At 45.9% G+C, this 22,910-nt stretch overlaps 1 protein-coding gene and 1 non-coding gene across 2 annotated transcripts in view; one reads left to right on the plus strand and one right to left on the minus strand.

Moving 5' to 3' along the window:
* The window catches only part of Slc6a11 (solute carrier family 6 member 11), a 128,457-nt gene that overhangs the window by 57,058 nt on the left and 48,489 nt on the right, over positions 1-22,910 (plus strand). Inside the window, exon 6 of the mRNA XM_026383034.2 lies at positions 7,682-7,816. Coding sequence (XP_026238819.2) covers positions 7,682-7,816 — 135 coding nt within the window. The remainder of the gene's footprint in view (positions 1-7,681; positions 7,817-22,910) is intronic.
* Trnaa-cgc (transfer RNA alanine (anticodon CGC)) lies at positions 1,463-1,535 on the minus strand. Its single transcript has one exon. It is a non-coding gene; the product is annotated as a tRNA-Ala (tRNA).

Raw genomic sequence — 22,910 nt, forward strand, 5'->3', positions numbered from 1 at the left:
TTCCAGTATTGGAATGCAAATGAGCAATTAGAGTCAATTAAGACAGGATACAGTATAATTACCACCAATTGCACTAACCTTTCTATTCAGAAGGACTTGACCTGCTAAAGGGGAATTAAACAATAGTAAAAATCCCTTCTTAACCCAAGGGGGTGTATTTGGGGGCAGCCAGGCCTCCTGTCACCAGACCTGAGATGTCTGACAGGTTAGACCCGCCTTCCCCCACGCCCACTGCTCTGAGTCTGAACCACCCCTGGCAGCAGCAGCCAGGCTTGATGGTACCTTGTCAGAGACCTTATTGTGCCCATCACTGAAGGCTGCATAATTTAGCAGAATGCCTGAGCCCTGCAGCAGCAGCCTCTTGCCTCTTCCAGACAAATCCTAGGTCCTTAGACACGTTCAGCGGCACCCAGCTTTGCCAGGAAGCACCTTGCACTTGAACTTTCCTGCCCTCTGAACCCGACCTCCTGGTCTGTCTTTCAAAACCAAATTCCTCATGACATTCTCACTGATAATCACACCTCTTAAAATCTGGGCCCAAGATTTCTAAATCCTGATTTATGTGGATCCTGCATTTCCTGTGGAGACAGAACAAAACCGTGTTCTTAAAGACCTACGTTCTAACCTGAGTTCCACCTCTCAGCCTGTTTTTTTTTCTTTTCTTTTCTTTTTCATCCATCTAATAAGTATGGTTTGAGCACAGCTTATGGTTTTGCGGGTGCAGCTCGGAAAGTAGAAGACAAAAATCTTATATTTTAGAAATCTTAAACCTTTATGAGGCAAGGAAACTGCTGGCAGAGAACACTTCTTGGTGCCAGGAGAATTCTGGAATGGCCTGAGTGATGAATGTGGGTGAGTCTCGGGGAGAACGTAGCGATGGTCCTCTCTACCACATCTGGGCAGACAGCATGGTTTACAGGTTCAGAGAAGGGCGGTGCCTATAGTAAGACACATTTCAAATTGACCACTCTGAGCCCCTATTTCCAGACCTATGTAAGACAGGACGGTGACTTCTCAAGGGAGGGCTGTGCATTTGACTTTGAGGAGTCCTCAGTCCTATTGTGGGGATATAGAAACACAGAAAATGAACACCTTGGGTGGCCAAGGGCTGGAGACAGATCCTGTGGACAGACAGAGGCTAAGAAGAAGCAAGAAGTCCTTAAGAAGCCTGGCGTGGGGCCAGGTGCCATGTCTATAATCCCAGCGGCTCGGGAGGCAGAGGCAAGAGGATCGCAAGTTCAAAGCCAGCCTCAGCAACTTAGTGAGGCCCTAAGCAACTGAGCGAGAACCTGTCTCTAGATAAAACATAAAAAGGGCTGGCGATATGGTTCAGTGGTTCAATCCCTCATGCCCCCAAAAAAGAAGCCTGGCATGAAGAAGGATAGAGACAGACCAGAGCCACACGGGAAGTTTGAGCAGAGCCGATGTTTTTTTTTTACCTTTATTTTATTTATTTATTTTTATGTGGTGCTGAGGATCGAACCCAGGGCCTCGCACGTGCGAGGCGAGCGCTCTACCACTGAGCCACAACCCCAGCCCAAAGCTGAATTTGATTTCAGGATTATCTCACTCAAAGCCCAACCTTTTTACTAGATCCCACCACCTTGAATGTGAGGCTGGGTGGGGAGTGGGTAGACCCAGAGGAGCCAGGAAGAGACATAGTCGATTAGTATTTTTGCACCTTGGGCTGCAGCATGGACAACATCAGGCTGTCACGGTGACTAAGAAGGAAGCTGATAAAGGGCCCTGTGAAGGGGAGGGATGAGATGCGATTTCAGAATACAGTTGGAGATGAGATGGGAAGGATTTGGTCCCCGACTGCATGTGGGACAAGCTGAGGAAAGAGGCGAGGCTAACTTGAGTCTGCGCCCCTGGGTCACCACCTGGGGGCTCCTAGATGTCCCAGGGGGCAATGTTCTGTGGCCATTTCTGCATCCTTGGCTGGTTCCATGTCTTCCTTGCCTGAATCAGCCTCTCCCATTCCCGTTTATACTTGGCCACTCAGCTCCCACTCACTTTGACAGATCCCATCTCGCAGACCCTGGAAGCACTTTTCCCACTATTTCTGTAGCCTTTTTTTCCTATAGGAACCTGCCTGTGCATTATCATGACCTCAGGAGTCTCGTGCATATATGCATGCACACGGGCACCAGGTCTTTCCTTGAGGTCAAGGCTGAGGTCTTAATGTGGTAGAGCCAGGCAGAAACACTCGCAGCTTAAGAGCTGACAGGCTGTGGTTTTGCACGCTGACACACAGCTCTGCTTACTGACATTTAACCCTGGAGGCTTGCAACGGCTGACAGGTATCTGCAGAAGATAAACCACGGTAGGAGAAGCAAGAAACAAAGCATTGGAGAGAGAACAATCCCCCTTTAGGCTTAGTGCAGTAAAAGTCCCTAAGACCTGTGAGCTAAGTTGTCCCTAGGCTGTTGACATGCTTGCACCCATATAAGGAATATAGAATGCTCCCTCCAATAGAATTGCATCAACTTCCTTGCCTTGATGTACCCCAAATGTGCTTATGTATAAAAGTAAGAGCTCTGCTATGCTCGGGGTTCAGACTTGGGGAATTATTCCTCTGGGGAATGGTGCCTCTAATAAAGTTGCTTCCAGATCTCAAGGGTCCTGACCCTCATTTCCCACTATATTACCATTCTGTTAAACCTCAGGAGACTCTTGAAAATGTATAAATGAAACATGGACAAGATCACAGGTTGCAGAGAGAGGGATTCCATCCCCGCTGATTACGGGGTCTGCCTGGAGGACTGGATGGAGGTGTCTCTGTGGCTGCATCCAGGCTTGGCTGCAAAGAATGCTGTGATCAATTAGTGATGCCTGACAAGAGCACAGGAGGGGCGAATGGGAGCATTTGAGTCCTTTATGAACAATCTCCTGATGACAGGACCTGTATGGGTTTTGACAGCCTTCAGCTGTTCTCAAGGAAAAAAAAAATGAAATGAATGTCCAAGTGTCTGGTGTGGCCAAGGATAAACACAGATTAGAAGGAGCTTTTTAGAAGAACAGGAACCAGCAACAGATTCCACTGTGCTCTGCGTTGCATTTACAGCTTTCATACCACCCTCCTCTGGTATGCATTACATAATGGTGCCCCTAAACCACCTTTTGTACCCTAACTCGAGGCTCTCAAACCTTAGCTTACAAATGAATTTTTCTAGGGTAATGTGTGCCAGCCAGTGGTTTACTCTTGGCAGCTAAATGCGTCTGCACTCAGGTCTTTGGGCAATTCATTTGAATATTTTATTTCCTTTATGGTTTTGTAAAAGGAGAATAAAAATGAAGTTGTGGATTCCAGTGGAGGGAATGTGGCTCTGCTAAAAGTAATTGAAAAAGCAAGAGCATTCATTTAGACCTCTAAACAATAGAAGGGCTTCAAAAATAATCATCAGCCACTTAATGAACCATGTCATTGTAGTGGTCAAGGAGTCACTTATGTAGATTGCCTGGGTACAGCCTGGGTACATTTAGCCAGGGTCATAAGTGACCCCCCGCTACCTACCAACACCCTAGAGAGACACCCAGTCCACTCATGGAGACTGGGCAGAGCAAAACTGGCAAGGTTAGTCACATTAAGGCAGTCTTGCAGGTGAAGGACAAATCTCTTAAGATTTTGAGTTGTTCTTGTGTTTGACATGGTAATGTTCTGTTCCTTAAATTGTCTGAGCATGGGAGGTTAAGGTGGCTAAGCTGGAGAGATATCATGAATCTGGAAGAGGTCAGCTCCTGGCCATTGTGGATAAATTAAATCTGTCACACGACAGAGCAACTGGAAATTATTCTGTGAAAGCAACAAATTGTTAGCCTCAACCTGTCTTTTTGTCAAGTTAAGCTCACTGACTGGGGACTGGCGTTCATCTTGGAGGAAAACAAAATCAAGAATTGATATGAGATGCTGAAGATCTATCCTAGCTGGTGCCTAGAAAACTAAATGAAAGTGCAGATTGTATAGGACTAGGCAGGAACCATCAACCATTTATTGGTTGATGGCCTCTTATTTATTATTAATATCAATTGCTGATATTAATTATAATAAGTATCAATTGCTTTCTTTTTTATTATAAGTATCAATTGCTCTTCTGTGTTTGGCTTGTGTGCCCCTTTTCTGGCTCATATATGACAGCAAGAAATTATGTTGAGTATGTGACATGTCAGTTGAACCAGTGGTTGACTTGGAAACAGGGATGCAGGAGTTGGTGGCTCTAGGGACAATGCCATCATTGTCGTTGCTTATAGGAGTGGGTGGATAAAATGATCCGACCTTCCAGGTTATGTCCACAGGACCCATCATCATTACCCCCTGTTGGCCCCGATTTCCTACTTTCTGAGGTCTGGGTTTAAATCTCTGCTTTGTCACATATTCATGGAACAACTTAGCTTCTCTAAGAGTCTCGTCTCCCAGATTGAGAAAATAACATGGCGTTCCCGTGGCTCTCCTGATGGGTGAAAACGTGATCTTGGAGTCAGGCAGGGCTTGCTGTGAATCCCACATCTGGTCATCATTTGTTGCTGGGTGACCTTGGACATATTAATGGTGACCTCTCCCAACTTTCTCATGTGTAAAAAGAAGACAGCTACACCTTGTCAGGAAATGAAGTCCTGACCAAATGCGATCTTCATGTGTACCTGGCATAAAGCAAGGACCCTGCTTCCCTCTTCCTTCCATCCCCGTTTTCCATGTTCTGAACTCCTCTTATCCTCTGTGAGCCAGCATCTCCTCTTTGGAGGAGCCTTCCCTGACTGCTCTTGTCACGAGCTGCTTCCTCTCCATCCTCTTTTGCCCTCCCCTGACTCCATGACCCCATTATCTGTTTTCTGCATGTCTGTCTTTTCTACCAGTCGAAAAATCTCTTGGAGCAGAAATCCCATCCCCCGAGTCACCCTTATTTATACATTCCCAGGGCTTTGCTCAATGCTGGGCCCTTAGGAGCATCTGCGGTATCTGAGGGAGTGGAGCGAGTAGGCAGATGGCTGAGCAAATGAATGAATGAATGGAGCGAAGGACTGAACTCTCCTGGCCACGGAAGCCTTGGGCTGAGCAGGAATGAGAAGTGAAACCAGAACCAGGCTCAAAACACAGGGGTAAACTGAGTGTGCACCATCACGGAGGATCCTTCATCTCTGTGTCTGCGCATTTGCCGGGAAGGCCCGGACTGTCCTCGGATTCCTCAGAAATATCTCTGGCTTCTTGCCAAGTTGCTGGTCTAAAGTGGTGGAGCAGTAGGCCCTGCCCTGGGGGATGCAACCAAGGCATTGGAGAGGAGGTGACAATATCAGACCTGGCAGGACACCAAGCCCCACAGGGACCTCAGGTGGGAGGTGTGTCCAGTGCCTGCGTGCAGCCCCCAGGACTGAGATTCTGGTAGCGTGCAAAGGTCTGCCTGATCCCATCTAGGCAGCATTTATGCAGGGAAGGTTTGTGTGTCTTCCACGTGCCTCAGCTCTTACCCGGAATCTGCCAGCAGAAGGGGTCTCTCAGGTTCATTGGATCCAATCACCTGCCTCTATAGCTGAGCAAGCTTAAATGACTTCAGGCCCATGCCAGCGGCTTTTCCACCCCAGTTTTCTTTTCTCCCCTCTCCTCCCTCCCTCCACTCTGTTCTCTTCTTCCTTCCCCTCTCCTATCCTATCTTGGGATCTAAAACCTTGATTTTTTTTATTAAGAGCAGTATTTTTTTTTTTTTCAAAACTGTGGGTTGTGGCTCATTGGTGCATTAGGAAATGGATTTTTAAGGATCGTGACCAGCCTCTTAGAAAATGAAACAGAAAAAAAAAAAAAAAAAAAAAAAAGAAAATGAAACAGAGCCGGGCATGGTGGCACACACCTGTAATCCCAGTGACTCTAGAGGCTAAGGCAGGAGGATCACAAGTTCAGAGCCAGCCACAGCAACTTACCAAGGCCCTGAGCAACTCAGCGAGACCCTGTCTGTAAATTACAATAAAAAGGACTGGGGATGTGGCTTAGTGGTTATGCACCCTGAGTTTAATCCCTGGTACGAAAGGAAGGAAGGAAGGAAGGAAGGAAGGAAGGAAGGAAGGAAGGAAGGAAGGAAGGAAGGAAGGAAGGAGGGAGAAAGAAAATAAGAAAATGAAATGATGCACAATATTACCATGTATCACACATGCAACTGATTTTGTGAAACTTCCTTTTCAGTTCAGTGTGCACTGGGTTGTGATAATATATTTCTTTCCATGGGCTGTAGTAAAAAATGCTTGACGAGCAGTACCATCAAGCCGACTGTAGGCCTCGGTAGGTATTTTTTAGAAGATTCAGTCCTTGAAGGGACAGTGGTAAGAGACAGTGCAGGGCAACAGGCTGCATCTGGAGTCCATTCTTATTTTACTAGGAAATTCTTCTTCCCATTGGTCCCTGCGGGGCCCACCACTGTCACCGGTTTTTTAAATTATTTCATTATGGTAAGAATCCTAACATGAGATTTACTGCAACATATTTTTTTTCTTTGCATGCAGTACTGGAGATGGAATCCAGGGCCTCACACATGCTAGGCAAGCACTCTACCTCTGAGCTACATTCCCAGCCCTCCCTTAAATTTTTAAGTGCACTGGGCTGGGGTTGTAGCTCAGTGGCAGAGCACTTGCCTAGCATGTGTGAGGCACTAAGTTCAAGCCTCAGTACCTCATAAAAATACATAAATAAAAAATAAATGTATTGTGTCCATCTATAACTAGAAAATATATTTTTTAAAAAATTAAAGCCGGGCACGGTAGCACACACCTGTAATCCCAGCAGCTCGGGAGTCTGAGGCAGGAGGATCCCTAGTTCAAAGCCAGCCTCAGCAATGGTGAGGCCCTAAGCAACTCAGTGAGACCCTGACTCTAAAGAAAATACAAAATAGGGCTGGGGATGTGGCTCAGTGGTCAAATAACCCTGAGTTCGATCCCCAGTACCCCCAAATAAATAAATAAATAAATATGAACTTTTAAGTGTGCAGTACACTACTGTTGACTCCAGGTACAGTGCTGGACTACAGATCTCCAGAGCACATGCCTCTTACTTGATAGGAACTTTATGCCCTTTGACAAATAATTCCCTGTTTTTCCTCCCTCACAACCACCAGTTCAAGTTCATTCTTTGATTCTATGAATCTGACTGTTTTGATACCTTGTATGAGTGAAATCACACAGTCCAATGGGCTCTTAGTGTTGCATCTGTGGATTTTACCCAAATAGATAGAAACTATTTTTTAAGACCTGAGGATGTAGACTTTTCTGTTGCTGTTGTTCCCTAAATAATGCAATCAAATGACTTTTTTTTCCCCCACGATTGAATTGCATCAGGTATTATAAGACATCTAAAGATCATTTCAAGGATACGAGAGGATGAACCAAGGGTCTCTGCAAATACTAGGCCATTTTATTCATGTAAGGGCCATGAGCATCCACTGATTTTGATACCCATGGGGCTGCTGCAGCCAACCTGCTTGGTTGCCGAGGGATGGCTATGTTTGTTTTTCTGTGACTGTGATACACAGATGAATAAAGAAAGAAAACATAGTGTGTACATACAATGACATACCAGTCAGCCTTCACAAAGGACAAGATGTGATGTGCAGCAAAATGAATGAACTTGGGGATGTTGTGCTAAGTGAAGTAACCCCGACACTGTCACCCCTTCTTGAGTCTGTGCTCTCCTTTTCCCGGGCAGGTTGTGTACGTCACTGCGACATTCCCCTACGTCATGCTTCTGATCCTGCTGATCCGAGGGGTGACGTTGCCAGGGGCCTCTGAAGGCATCAAGTTCTACCTGTACCCTGATCTCTCCCGGCTCTCAGACCCACAGGTAAGGGCTGTCTACTCAGTGTCACCCACAGCCAGTGGAGGAAGCTTTCTGCAAACCCCCAGCACCCCCAGAGGCTCAATGGCCAGTTAAACAAGTTGGAAACCTGTGGACCTCTTCTCGGGACACAAAATTTTAATGCGTCCATTAAATTTGTAGGAAATCAAAGATATCAAAATACAGTTACATTTATAAAAGGCAAATTTGTCACATTGGATATATAGGCACTTTTTTTAACAGTACCTTATATAGCAAGATCCACAAGCAGGTCTGACAACTACCAGTTGAGGATTCCTTATTCCAAGTGCTTGAGACCAGAAATATTTTAGAATTTGGATTTTTTTCTAATTTTACAATATTTGAATATACATGATGAGATATCTTAGGGAGAAGACCCAAATCTAAACACAAAATTCATTTGTTTCATGTATACCTTGTAGACATAGTTCAAAGGTAATTTTATACAGTGCTTGTAACAGTTTTATGCGTGAAACAGTGTTTCATGGTATAGGATTTTTCTCTTGTGACATATGGACACTCAAATTCCAGAGACTCAGGTGGCTGAGGCAGGAGGATCACAAGTTCAAAGACATCCTCAGCAACTTAGTGAGGCCCTAAGCAGCTTAGAAAGATCTTGTCCCAAAATAAAATATAAAAAGGGCTAGGGATGTGGCTCAGTGGTTAAGCCCCCCTGGGTTTAATCCCCATTACCAAAAAAAAAAAAGTCAGATTTTGGATTCTGGATTAGTGATGCCTTGTACTGTGATTTCAAAACAACTCTGAGCATACATGATATTTTGAGATGGCAGTGTCATGGTACGAAAATATCTAGGCTTTCCATTGCTAATGGTACTGGAAGTTATTGTCTGCACTTGCATTCGTAACTGAAGAAATAGTAAATTAGGAGTTAGTTGAAAGTGCAAACTTTTTTTTTTCCTGCCCAAGAGGACAGACCTCTGCAGAGGTGCATCTTAGGGAAAGAAACTACTTCCTGCAGGGGTAGCTTGCAGAAAAAAAAAAAAAAGAATTGGAGAAATTGGCTAACTTATTAGTCGTCTTTGGAAAGGTATTGACTTGCCTGAGTAGCAAGTACTAGTGTTTATGCCTAAGCTTCTCTAAGTGGGTGCATGGTGATGTGCCTGGGAGTTCATTAAACAAAAGAGATGGAGACTGAACATGTAACCTGCCAAGCCCAGTGGCTTTCAGCCTCCACTGCATGGCAGAAGTTTCTGGGGAGCTTTTAAACATTCCAGTTCTAAGAGCAAAGCCTAGACCAATTAAAAGAAACACTCTGGGGATCGTTCCCAGGTATCAGTATCTTTAAAGTTCCCCGGGCAATTTCATCAAGGAAAATAACGTACTCAGAAGACATCGGGTGAGCGAGGAAGCACCCATCTTTCTCTTAAACATCGATGGATCACAAGCAGTCTCTGTATAATGTTCAAGGAGAATTGAAACTTGGGAGAACTTGCAAACTTGAAACTTGCAATGTCAGATCTGTGGTTTTTGGCCTTCCTGTGTTAGGGGAACTTGGGTGGGAATGTCCGTGGAGTGCTGGTACATGGACCTCATCACAGTGAACAAAAAGGGACTGCGGAGTGGAAAGAGTGCACATTTTTGTCTCAGTGTGCCCTGCCTTGCAGCTCAGGGCACCTCTAAGCACCTCAAGTGCATCCTGAGCTGTAGGCAAAATTCCCAGGAAGAAGGAAATTGACTCGTGACCGTTGGTTTTGCCAAACCCAGCCTCTCAGAGCAGAGGCTCTTGTGAAGAAGCAGCTTTAGAAAACATTGGTCTGTGTATTTTTGTGAGATCTGTACTTTCTCTGCCTTGATCCAGAGCAGATTTCCTCTTGTCTCTTCTGCTCCTGGACTTCCTTTTCCTGGTCTTTGGAAGGGGTGGTCTTGAGCATTCCCCAGAGTTTCTAAATCTGATTAATTATCAGAATACCTGGGAGAATTTTTATTTATTTAATTTATTTTTCACTTGTAGTTGGACACAATACCTTTATTTTATTTTATTTTATGTGGTGGTGAGGATCGAACCCAGGGCCTCACACAAGCTAGGTGAGTGCTCTACTACTGAACCACAACCCCAGTTCCTTGGGAGCTTTTTTAAAAGGAGATTCCAGGCCACAACCCTGGAGATTCTGACACCTGGGCATCTATCTGTCTGTTTTTGTGTGTATGGACATAAAATTCAGGATCTTGTACATGCTAGACAAATTTCTCTATCACTAAGCTACATTCCCAGCCCCTGAGCATTTCTGTTAAGAAGCTTCAGAATGGGTGAGGATTTATTTAGCTTAATGGCAGAGCTCTTGCCCAGCATGCACAAGGCCCTCAGTTTGGTCCTCAATCCTGAAAAAAATAAGAAGCTTCAGAGGTGATTTTGATGATGGAGAAAAAAAAAAAGGTTGAGAATTCGAGTACTCTGGTGCATGCCTGCAATCCCAGCTGCTCAGGAGGTTGAGGCGGGAGGATCACAAGTTCAAAAAATAAATAAAAGGTCTGAGCATATAGCTCCATGCTAGTGCACTCCTGGATTCAATACACAGCATTGTAAAAAAAATAATAATAATTCAGAAAATCTGGTTGGTACCTATGACCTTAGAATCCTATACAGAGAGAGACGGACAAATAGGAGCACAGAGGTAAGGCCAAGCCATTCACCGTTCATCTCTTCTGCCCTAATCATCCCAATTTCCTATCATTCCCTTCCTTTCAGGCCCCGGCTTCCAGGCCAGTTTGTACCCACAGGGCTGTTCTGTGGAGCAGTCATTTGGAGTATCAGAGAGCACACTGAACTGGGAGTTGGGAAGTGGGTTCTCCTGGTTCTGCCACTCATCCTGACCTTGGACAAGTTCCCTCCCTTTCCCATTCTGGGCCTGAGTTTCTCGCTTGATGGTATGAAAGATTGAATTCAGTCTGTGATTTTTCAAAGTGGAGCCAGACAGGCCACTTGTGCAGGGGCTGACAAACTATGGCCCTTAGTCCAAATCCATCCCTCTGCACATTTTTATTTTGACTCCTGTCTGCAGGAGTCCAAACACCTCTGCTCAGGTGTTTTTCTTGTTTTTCCATTAATAACAGATTGGTAGAATCAGCAATGCTACACAATGAAACTCCATGGAAAAATAGAATAAGCTCTCCAACGATAGATATAGAAATGAGTCTGTTGGTGGCTTAAAAATGCAAGGTGCTGAATAACTTTTTTATTAGTACCTTGCAACTTTATATAATGGTCGAATTGTTACATATTTGCACATGTGCAAGATTTAACAATATAATCTGACACTGAGTAACTTTTAAAGTTTCTGACATTTTTTTTAAAAGAAGAAGGACTTCAGAGTAGATATTCATGTTTGCTTGAATTTGCATAAACTAAATAAAAACTAATAGAAGTGATTATTCATAGCGAATGGGCCCAGAATTTTTTTAAAAAGAAAAGTCTATTTTAATAATTCCCAGTCATATTTTCAGAGTCTGGAATTTTTATGGGGCATTTTATTGAGTCCAGTTATGTCTGCCTAACATGACCCATTCCAACCTGCAGAATTCCAGGCTCTCAGAAGGAAACGTGGGCCCTACAGATCACACAGCTCGTACAAATGGTCTAGGTGTCAGCCTCAGTGGAATTCAGTGTCCCAGGCATGCAAAACAGCCACCGCAGGGAGTGCCACGGGGAACCTCTCAAAAGCTATGTTCCCAAATATCAGCCAAGAGCCAGCCTACAAGCAGGCTTTCCCTGCATACCTGCAAAAACTCAAATATTTACTCTTTGGCTCTTCCTAGAAAAAAGTTCGCTGACCTCTGCCCTGGAGAATCCCCATTGGGCACATGAGCAGGGAGAGTGGCCTCTGACCCTCACATGACCCCACTCTGTCCATGTGCTATCACCACCCTACTTCAGGCCACCACCATCTCCCATTTGAAAGCTAGACTACTAGCCTCCCAACTGGTCTTCCAGAAATGACTTTTGACCCCTCTAGGCCACTCCCCATCTAGCAGCAGAGTGATCTTTTTGAAATGGGAATCCATCAGGCACCTATTGCTTATATCCCCTCTAGGGTTCCCTGTGGTCTTTGGAATAAGATCCAAATAGTAGGGCCCCCAACGTCTTCCAGAAGGCTCTTTGTTGCTGCATTCCCTGTTACACTCTCCCTCTTTCAATTCATTCTAGATAATGGCCTCCTTTTGGGACCACAAATACATGTATTCCTTCTGCCTCAGGGTCCTTGCACATGCCTTTCCTATATTGGAACTGTTGATCCCTTCCCCCACAGAACCTGCCTTCCCCACTGTGGCTAACATCCACTTGTGCTTTAGGATTCATTTCAACCAGCCTTCTCAAGCAAGTCTTTCTCAACTGCCCACCATGCACCATTACCACCCAGTACTCCATACTTATTTTCCAAAGAACCTATGTTTGCAGTGAAATATCTATATAATTATATGTGTATGTGTGCACATTTTTATTCATTTGATATCCATGTATTTAACAGGTATTTTCTGAGTGCCTCCCTGGTGTCAGACATTCTTATGGGTATTTAAGATATGGTAGTCAACAAAACGGATCCCTGCCTCAGGAAGCTTATATCATAGTTAGGGCAGAAGGCACTAACAAAATTGAAATGCAAAACCTAGAATCTACTAGATGTGACAGGTACCCTGCAGACAAAGTAAGGCAGAGAGAGGGGTGGAGTGCTGGAGAGAGAGAAGGATACTCCACAGGGTGACCCAGGAGGGCCTGGCTGAGGAGACAGCTTGGGACAAAGTCTCATCTGTCCTCCCCACCAGTGGCCCAGTGCCCAGTACATAGTAAGGTGCTCAGTAAATATTTGTTTCAATGAGTATAAGAGACAGAGCTCTTTCAGTGTTTGAAAATGTTGTGTTTCTTTAACAAAAAGTCTAGTAACCTCAGGTTACCAAATCTGTAAGCTGTAATGTGCTCTGATTCTGTCTTAGTGATGGCAGGAAACCTAAGGGCATCATGTGCATGTTCTCAAAAGCCCCTGCTAATCGTCAGGGGAAGAGATAAAGATAGTGGTCCCAAGAGGGAAAGGGGAAAGAAAACTGCTTGTAAGCTGGGTTTTGTTTATTTGGAAGCCGGGGTATGGGGCAGGAAGAGCCCCAACAAGTCCTGGTCAGCTGGCCCCATCTGTGAACATCCCAGACCATGAAGAGACAGAAGGGCTCTGGGTTCCATTCCTGCCTTCCCACTCTTGGTGGTGTGCTCCTGAGTTAGGTCCCTCACCTCTCTGGGGTCAAATGCTCTCTTCCCTACAGTAAGGATCACAGGTGGTAGGTACCTGCCTGTCCCAGCAGATGGCCTTGAAAGTCAAATTGCCAGGAGAGCCAGGGGTGTAGCTCAGTGACAGAGGGCTTTGCCTAGCATGTGCAAGGCCCTGGGTTCCATCCCCAATCCCAGAAAAAGAAGGAAAGGAAAGGGGCAAGTCGAGCATGGTGGCTCAGTTGCTGGAGAAACATTATTTTTTTGTTTTATAATTGCATTTATGTAATTTTTATATTGCATTTATGTAATTTGCATTAGGAGATAAACCTGAGACATAAAAGACATTAAAAGCATGTCCTCATTGTTGTAATGGCTAGAACGAGGCCATATATGATATGTTTATCACACAAAACTCATCCATACCAACATATACATGCTATGCTCGTGTGCATATGTGTATCATATGTGATTTAAAAGAAAGATTCGTTTTAAAGGCAAATATTAAATAAACTTTAGAACAAATATAGACAATGACAAAAATGGTTCAGGTGGAAAATAGTTGGCTGTCATTTGGGACACAGTGCTGCTAGATGGATTCTTCCAGGGCTTCAGGCAGCCACAGAGTCACCCTGGAGTCGCCAGAGGCACAGCTTCAAGTCAGGGCAGGTTAGATGAGCTGCCTGCTGCAAGTATTTTCTCTCAGGAGATCAGTATAAGGTTCGATCTTATCTCTCTGGTTGGCATTCTCCAAGTCCTGATTGTTTTTGCCCCTGGTATTTTTTCTGAGTAATGATCCTGACTTGGTTTCCCATGTGCACTTCAAACTGCACCCAGAATAAAAGTTCCCAGAAGAAGCAGATAGGCCCAGTTGCTTGGCTGGTCTGGGAGTGTGGGTACCCCCATTTGTTTGGGGATAATCTTGAAGTTGCAGTATTTAGGCCTCCTGAGCCCGGGATGCACTGAAGGGGGTCACTTTGTCATTGCCAGAATCCTCCAGTGGCTGGTCAGTCAGGAAGGAAGGCTAATGGAGGAGGAAGGAAAGCCCCTGGGACCTCTCGGGCCTCCAGGCTACTCCATCCAGTCCCTCGGGATGGGGCCTCCAGTGGACTGGGGGCTAATAGCAGGTAAAACAAGCACTTGAGGGGAAGAGCCTCCAGGTCAGGTGCTGAGACAGTCCCGTGTACATCTCATCTGTCACCAGAGCCCAGCAAGTTTATCCCACCAGCAGTGATCAAGTGTGGGTGCGCCCAGGTCCTGGGTGCAGAAGCACATCTGCCCTCCTGTCTCCAGGAGCCATAGTCCGTGGGGCAGTGCAGGCTCACCGCTCTTCTTCCAGGTGGTCCCCATGGTCTAGGCAAGAACAGAGCTTCTGGACCATCCTTGAGGTCCATGAAGGGCGGGTGGCAACCTGTTGTTGGTGATCCCCATGCCAACACCTGCCAGCCGCACGTGCCTCTGGTGCAACAGAGTGGAGTTCAAGTGCCGGTATCCACACCCTCCCTTTCCCTTTCTTGCCTTCTCATGGAGGAAGCAGGGAAGGCCGGTGGCTGATGGACCTGGCATTAGACAGCACCTGGGTTCCCTGTCTCCTGGGGCCTGAGTGGTCCATGTCATCATCATCACCAGCGTTGACTTCTGTCAAGATAGGCCTGGGACCAGAGGGGTAGGACATGTGCAGGTCACTGGCGAGGCGGTGTCAGTCCCCAGGGCGCCTCCTCCCACTCCCCCAAGGGAAACCAGAAGGATCCCCAGTCCCGATCTCCATTGCTTGCAGACCAGGGCCACCTCCCCTTCCCAGCAGGCTTGCAAGGGGCTCGAGGTTGCCTGTTCTTCGCTGCTGTGTCATTGACATTTCTGAAGGCACATCAGGTGTCTGGTGCAAAGCTCCGGACCTTGCTTGCCTCTGGGGTCCAAGAGGAAAGTCCCCACCCATCAGGAGAGCCTTCCCGTCCTCTCTGGGCTTCTGTGACAGGGAATCTGCTGGAAGGCGGTGCAGTGTTGAGACAGAGAGCACCTTCACAACAGCTCCCTCTGCCTCTCTCCCCGACTAGGGAAGCCAGAGAGTTCTAGAATGGGTGTCCACAGGGCGCTCAGCCCACCGGGAGGCAAAGTGAATTATTCCCACTCCCCCCTCTTTGAAGCCTCGCTCATCTGTAAAATGGGGTGATACCTTCTTCGTGGGTCGAGAAAGATAACCATGAAAAGTGTGTTAAAGCCCATCAGGGGCCTGGGGCTGGGGCTCAGCGGTAGAGCACTTGCCTAGCATGTGTGAGGCCCTGGGTTGGATCCTCAGCACCGCATGTAAATAAATAAAATAAATTTATTAAAATAAAAGCCCAATAGGGCAGGCACCCAGCCATAATAGTCCCAGAGCTCCCTGACCACCATATGTAAATGCCACCCTCTTCTTCATCCTGGCGCATCCCGTCCAGTCCCCCAGCTTGGTCCTTCCTAGCCTCTGTCAGCATCTCAGACACTGTTCCAACCACTGTTCTGTGTTCTGTTCCATCACAGCTGGGTGACCTTTAGCCGGTATCTTTCCCCCTCTGGGCTCAGGGTTTCCACCTGTCCCTCGGGAGTAAGAATACCCACCACCCAGGGTGGCCGTGAGACAAATGTGCAGACAACTGCCAAGGCACGCCTGGTTCTCATTTTAGGTGCCCATGCCCAGGGCCTGGCACATAAGAGGGTTCCAGGAACACCAGCGGTGTTCCCCGTTTTGGCTTGCACCTTACTAGCTCTGGGCAGGACAAGTCCAGGCCCCACAGCCCAAAGGGGGGCTTTGAACTCGGAACCAAGTGCCTTTATTTGAGGTCCAGTAAATTAAGTTTCTCGTCAAGAACTTGAAGCCACACAGCAGCTCAGCCTCTTTGTGCCCCTGTAATTTGCATTCTGTGGTCTGTTATAACTTTCTAAACATCTATTTGTCTTCCCTGTCAGCCCTCTGTTCTCTCTGAAGTGTGGAGTGCTTCCACTCCATTTTGTTTTTTCCCCCCTCAATTTTTTTTTTTTTTTTTTACTTTCTTGCCTTTTCAGTCTTTGGGGAGCCAAAAAAAGGGATCTTGTAAGAAAACCCATTGTCCCTGCCCCAGATTCCTGCCACTCTCCCTCTGCATTGTGTTTCGAGTATGTATTTTCAGGGCAAGAACAGAAAAGGCCGGTCCCAGGTCCAGATCGCAGGGTCTGCTTTCCCAGGGCACTGGGACACCAGTTACCAGAGTTTGCCGCCAGGGAACCCACCGGAGCCTGAGGCCAGAGGTGTCTGAATCCTGGGGCTGGGGCAGACCTCGGAACCTCAGATCTCTCCTACCTCCCCGTCTGCTGCCACCCCACAGGAGGCCCAACTAGGGGAAAGTAAGACCTAGTTCAAAACCCTCCCTACCTGCTGAACCTTGCAGATATGACCATGGAATCTGCTGCCACCTGGTGGCAGCGTACTCTGATTCTCAGCCAAGGACCCAGGGAAAAAGAAACCTCTTTCCGGGCTGCGGGAGCTTTCAAAACAAAAGTCTCTATCAACCTTCAGTTTAGAGACAAATGTAAAAAGATTGTAAACATCACCGATGCAGGGCTCACTCCCTGGACTGGAGAGCCCGCAAGATTTCCTTTCAACCTATTTGGTTCTGGGTTTGGGTCCCTGACTGTTTCCACCAGGACTGGTTTGCTGTGTGCTGGGTTCCAGGCGCTGGAGATGTTCAGTCAACTCACACATGGTGGTTCTTTTCAAAGCAGTCCCAGGCTCTTGGGAGAGATACAATTAAGTGCCTGCAACAGTGGTGAGGGGTGGTGCTGGGCCGGAACTGACCTGGCCATGTGCTTCTTCGGGTCTGCAGTTCAATTCCTTGGGAATTAAAGATGCATTGCTCGTCTAACATCATGCACAAGGTAGCAGATCTTTCTTCTTTTCTTGGCTCCTTAAGATTCCTTGAGTCGCCCCCTGTGGGATCAGAATTCTTGTGTATACCCCACTGGGATTCTGTGCATTGCTGAGATTCTGTGACGTTAAATAGTTCCACCTACAGGTTTGCTCAAGGTGAAGTTTTGTGGTTTCTAGTTCCAAGCCATTTTAGCAGCACCATATAATCAGCAATCTTGGAGAATGAAGAACTGCATGGGTACCTATAAAATTAGTGATCCTGGGGCTGGGGTTGTGGCTCAGTGGTAGAGCACTTCACTAATACACGTGAGGCACTGGGTTCAATCCTCAGCACCACATAAAAGTAAAATAAAGATATTGTGTCCATCTACGACTAAAAAGTAGACATTTTTTAAAAAGCTATAAAAAATTCTTTAAAGCATCATTCTCAGAACATTTAATAAAAAATTTTACGATACTAGAGGCTGAGGATGTTAGCCCTGTGGTAGAGCATGTGCTTAGCATATATTAGTTAACATATACGCCAGGTACTGTGCTTTAGAAACATGTCACTTAATTTGTCCAGTTTACTCAATCAGCAAATAATTAATGAAAAGATTATGTTCTGAATGTGGAGGCTAAGTACCATCTACAAGTAAAATTCCCATGACCTATAAGGTTTATACCTGCATCTTCAAGGTTTGATAAATGAGGGGGACTGTGGTTCACAGAGGCTAAAGTTTTCATGGTTAACCCTTGAACCCAGGTGAGTCTGACTTAGAGGTCACAGGGTGCAATGTGGAAACTCTGTTGGATCTGATTTTCTCACTTCTCTCTGTCTGCCCAGCCTTGGGTTGGCAAGGTTGGCTTGGAGTCTTTGAGATCCCAGACCTGGATGTCTAATTCACCAGGTTTAGTCCCTATGTAATGCAGAAATATCCTCAAGGATAATCTGCCTCTGATGCATCCCTCCTGCGATGGGGAGGCCTCACCTTCAAGTCTTGGGATATATTTGTAGTACCTACCTTAAAGTCTATAGTAAATACAGAGTCCCATTTTTTCCAAGAGTGTGAATCCTGTTTTCTTATTTTTTTTTTTACTTGACTGATAGTTTTTGATGAAATACTGCATTTTATGAGTATGTTGTAGACACTCTGGATTCCGTTAACTTCCCCAGAAGATTTTTTTTTATTTTAATATATATTTTTTTAAATTATTGGCTAATCACCTTGAACTTGCTTAGGCTCACCTGTGTTTTCTGAATGCAGATGTGTGGTAATCCAAAGTTGTTTTCCAAGCCCTTCTAACTTCATAGGACCCAGTAGGACTTGATAGCATTGCAAACTCTGTCCCTTATAGGTCTTGTCAGGACATGGCTTTGCACTTCATTAAGCTAGGTAGAGAGTCAGTTTTGACACAGTAACAGTGGTTCTCGACTGGGGAAACTTTGCCTCCCAGGAGACATTTGGCAGAGCCTGGAAATATTTTTTTCATGGTCAGAGTTAAGGGTGCTACTGGCATCTCCTGAGCAGAGGTCACAGATGCTGCTGAAACATCCTACAATACACAGGGTAGCCCCCACAATGACAACCAAAAATTATCACAGAAAAACGGTCAGTAGTGCCAAGGTCAAGAAACCTGTGGGTCATTCTGTGTCTCATTTGAGTGCCAAAGATGAAAATCGGGTGTGGACTATATCTCCCCCGCCCAGCAGGCAAGAGCCTCAATCCCCTGGTGGTGTTCCTCCAGAGCCAGTATTTGGCCCCCAGCCACTCTCCAGTGGAGTTTAGGTGGTCTCACACCAGGTGTCCATCGCCCACCCTGTCACAGCCTCATAGGAAACCTCCCCATGCCCTACCACCCCATGCACCTCTCCCCTAGTTCCTAGTGTCCCTTACTGTGGATTCCAGCTGTTTCAGCCATCCCACTCTTTATCCTCCCTCCTGTGCCTGGTGAGGGCACACAACTCTGCTCGAAGAACCCGGGCTTTCTGCACCTTGTTCAGGAAAAGTAGGCCTAGCATCTTGCCCTGAAGGTTTTCCACTGCCGGAAAACAGCTGCCTCCTATATATTTTTCTGCTTTGACAGTTGCTGTGTCAGGAGCGCTGCTGCTGTGATCCCAGCTACTCCAAACCGGAAACCAAGGTCTTACTCCCCTGCTCACCACCTTCCTCTATAGTTGAGGTTAAAATCCAAACTGCTGTCTGTGGTCAAGTCGAGTGCCTGGTCCCCAACTCCTGCATGGCCTGGGGTTCATTCCTACTTTTGGATTGTGACAGCTGCCTGGGCTATGCCTCCTTTAACTATTCCTGTGGCTGGCTGTGTCTCATTCTGCAGGTTTCAGCTCCAATGTCAGGTCACCTCTGACCAGCTGAGCTCAAACATCCCCCTGTAAGTCTCATGGCTTTAACAAAGCCCTGTTGTCCTTAATTCACAGGGCTGATGGCTTTCTGGAGTGTGGATGTGTTCAATGGTAGTCCCCTCAGTTAGAATTTCAGCACTTTGTGAGCAAAGAGCGTGTCTGTCTTGTCTACTTCAGACTCCAGAGCACCGGGCAGAGTCAGGTACGGGGGAAGCTCCTAGGCAGCACTGGATGGATGAATGGATGGTTGGTGGACAAATGGATAGATGGTAGGTAGATAGATGGTGGGTGGATGGATAGATGAATGGTGGGTGGATAAATGAGTGGATGGTGGGTGGTTGGATAGATGAACAATGGGTGGATGAATGGATAGTGGGTAAATGCATGGTAGATGAATGCATGGTGGATCAGACGGTCAGATGGTGGTTTAAATAAAGGAATAGAAACAGAGGAGAAACAAATTATTTCTAGTTGCACATCCTACAGAAGACTTTATGAAATAGGTAGTCTTTGGTGAGGAAGGGAGGGCTGCTTACTTTGGGAGTTAGCAAGGACCGGAAGTAGGAAAGTCTACGTACATGCAGTATTTGGTCAGCAGTTCATTGTGGCTTCGGGATAGATTTTGTGATGCCTAAGACATAAGGTTAAAACAACAGACTGACCACCCTTCAGTGGGAACCTGAGCTGTGAAGCCAAAAGGGTGGAGACTTCATTCAGTGGTCTATAAAGAAGTTATTGAATGTTTCTGAGCATGAGATTGGCATGAAAAGAGCTGAAACTTCAGATAGTTACTCAGACAAGAGGGAGGCTCAGCAAATCTGGGCAGCAAAGAGTACACGTTTTAGAGTCACTGCTCTGTTTTCGAATCAACAGAGCTGCTTGCTGCTCCCTGCTGTGTAACCACGGGCAGGAGACTCGCCCCCACTGAGCTTCAGTTTCCTCTCTTCCAGAGAGCAGGGTCCCATCTTTTATTCATCCCCTGCCCCCATGCAGACGTGGCAAGTTTAGATGAAGCCATACATGTAAGCTCCTCCAGATGTTATAGAAAACCTGAGCAAGTAGAGGGAGTGGGGGAGGGGGGTGAAAGAATTAGAGACACATCAAATGACCTTGAGATTGGTGTGTGGGGGTCATCTAGCAAAGGAGGAGTCTTTGTGCTGTGGATGGGAAAGGCTTTGCAGTCTGATAGGGGTATGTGAAGAAGCCCTCCAGCTGTGATGTTATGGGCAGCTGTGGCTGGAGCTCAGTGGTTGTCTAGCTGCTTCTAGGAGCTCAAAGTCTCAACAAATGAAAGAGATAGCAGGGTCACTTCAAAGAGACATCAGTAAACATTCAAAGTGCATGCATGGCTGTGCTCAGGAGCACAAGGGGTGAACAGGGTAGTGCCTTGCCCTTGAGGATTTTGCAGTCTCCTGGAGGTGAGAGCTGTCACCATGATGTAGTCGTAGCAAGGACCTGGGAGAGCTCTGGATAGCAGTGTGCCAGGCTGCACCAGCACAGGAGAAGATGGACCCGGTGCCCATATCCAGAGATTCTCATAGGAGGCATTTTGTTAGAAATCTTGCCTCATGTTTATTCATCAGGAAAATATTTATGGAGCACCTGCTCTGTGCTGGGCATTGTGCCAGGCTCTGCTTTTTAAGTGAATCAACAAAAATGTACCAAGTTGTCTACTCCCGCTAGACATTTGCTGGGCACTGTGGGGGAAGGGGTGGATGCGTAAGACATGTTTTCTGTTTTCTAGGACAGGAGTTTTCAACTGGGGGAGGGACCCTCCTTCCCCAAAACTGTATATAAAATATTGTGCAGATTAACGCTTCAGATTAATATATTTTAATTTTTTAGCAGTTTTGGGTTTACTAAAAAATTAAATAGCATTCTTAGTTTCCCTCATGTCTCAGTTTTCCCTATTATTGTTAGGATAGTCTATTATTATTATTATTATTATTATTATTATTATTATTATTATTATTATTATTAAAGCTGTATTGATACATTACTGTTAGCTAAAGACCAGTTAGCATTGTAATCCCAGTGGCTCGGGAGGCTAAGGATGGAAGATCACAAATTCAAAGCCCCCCTCTGCAAAAATGAGGTGCTAAGCAACTCAGTGAGACCTTGCCTCTAAATAAAATACAAAATAGGGCTGGAGATGTGGCTCAGTGGGTGGCCGAGTGCCCCTGAGTTCAATCGCAGCTACCAACAACAACAACAACAACAACAAAAAGACTAGTTTGCATTAGAGTTGGCTCTTGGTGTTCTACATTCCATGGATTTTGACAAATGTACAATGGCATGTGCCCAATATTATAAAATCATACAGAGCAGTTTCCCTGCCCTAAAAGTCTTCTGCATTTTGCCTATTTAATCCCTCCCTCCTCCTGAACTTGTTCCTATCTATTTTTACCTTTTCCAAAATGTTACATAGTCGGAATCATTCCATAGTTGGGAAAGTATGTTGCCTTTGCAGATTGGCTTTTTTTTCCCTCCATTCAAACATTACTACCTAAAGTTCCTCCAGGCCACCCACATCAGGGAGCTTGTCAGATGTGCTGACCTCAGGACTCATCCCAAATTGCTCCATCAGAATCCCCATTTTACCAAACCCAGCCACCTCTGCACCACTAGTGGATTTGTGCACACATGAAAGTTTGAGGAGTAAGAAAACTGTTATGACGTGGATATGAAGTGTCTCCCAGAAGCTCAGGAGTGAGATGATATGAGAAGGTTTAGCCGGGCATGGTGCCATGTACCTCCAATTCCAGCATCTCAGGAGTCTGAGGCAGGAGGATTGCAAGTTCAAAGCCAGCCAGTCTCAGCAACTTGGTGGAGGCCCTAAGCAAGTCAGCAAGACCATGTATCTAAATAAAATGTAAAAAAAAAAAAAAAAAAGAGCTGGGGATATGGCTCAGTGATTAAGTGTCCCTGGTTCAATCCCTAGTACAAAAAAAAAAAAATACTTTAGAGAGCTGGGACTAGAGCTCAGTGGCAGAGCACTTGTCTGGCACATGTGAGGCACTGGGTTCGATCCTTAGCACCACATAAAAATAAATAAACAAAGGTATTGTATCTCACTACAAACAAAATATTTTTAAAAAAAATTATCAAAGAAATGTTATCCATCTACAACTAAAAAAAAAAATCTAAAAAGAAAAAAGTTTAGAGCTGAAATGTTTGAGTTACAAGTGCCTTAACCTAATCAGTTCATTAATCCATGGATAGTGATTAAGTTGTAGGTAACTGTAGGCAGGTTGCGTATGGCTGGAGGAGGTGGATCACCAGGGATGCACTCTTGGGCTTCATATTTTTTCCCTAGTGAGTGAAGCTCACTCTCTGCTTCCTTATTTCCATGTCCTGAGCTGTTTTCCTCTACCACACCTTTTTGCCATGCTGTTCTGTCTCACCGCAGGCCCAGAGCAATGGAGTTGGCCATCTATGGAATGAAATAGGCCCCATTTAGGAGTTGTTCACCTTCTAGAACCACAGGAGTGACACACCATATCGAACTATTTAAATTGAAATTAAGGCCAGGTGTGGTGGTGCCCACGTGTCATCCCAGTGACAGGGGAGGCTGAGGCAGGAGGAGGATGGCAAGTTCAAAGCCAGCCTTAGCAAAAGCAAGGCGCTAAGCAACTCAGTGAGACCC

This window comes from Urocitellus parryii, chromosome 16 (genome assembly GCF_045843805.1).
Source record: "Urocitellus parryii isolate mUroPar1 chromosome 16, mUroPar1.hap1, whole genome shotgun sequence".
NCBI lineage: Eukaryota > Metazoa > Chordata > Mammalia > Rodentia > Sciuridae > Urocitellus > Urocitellus parryii.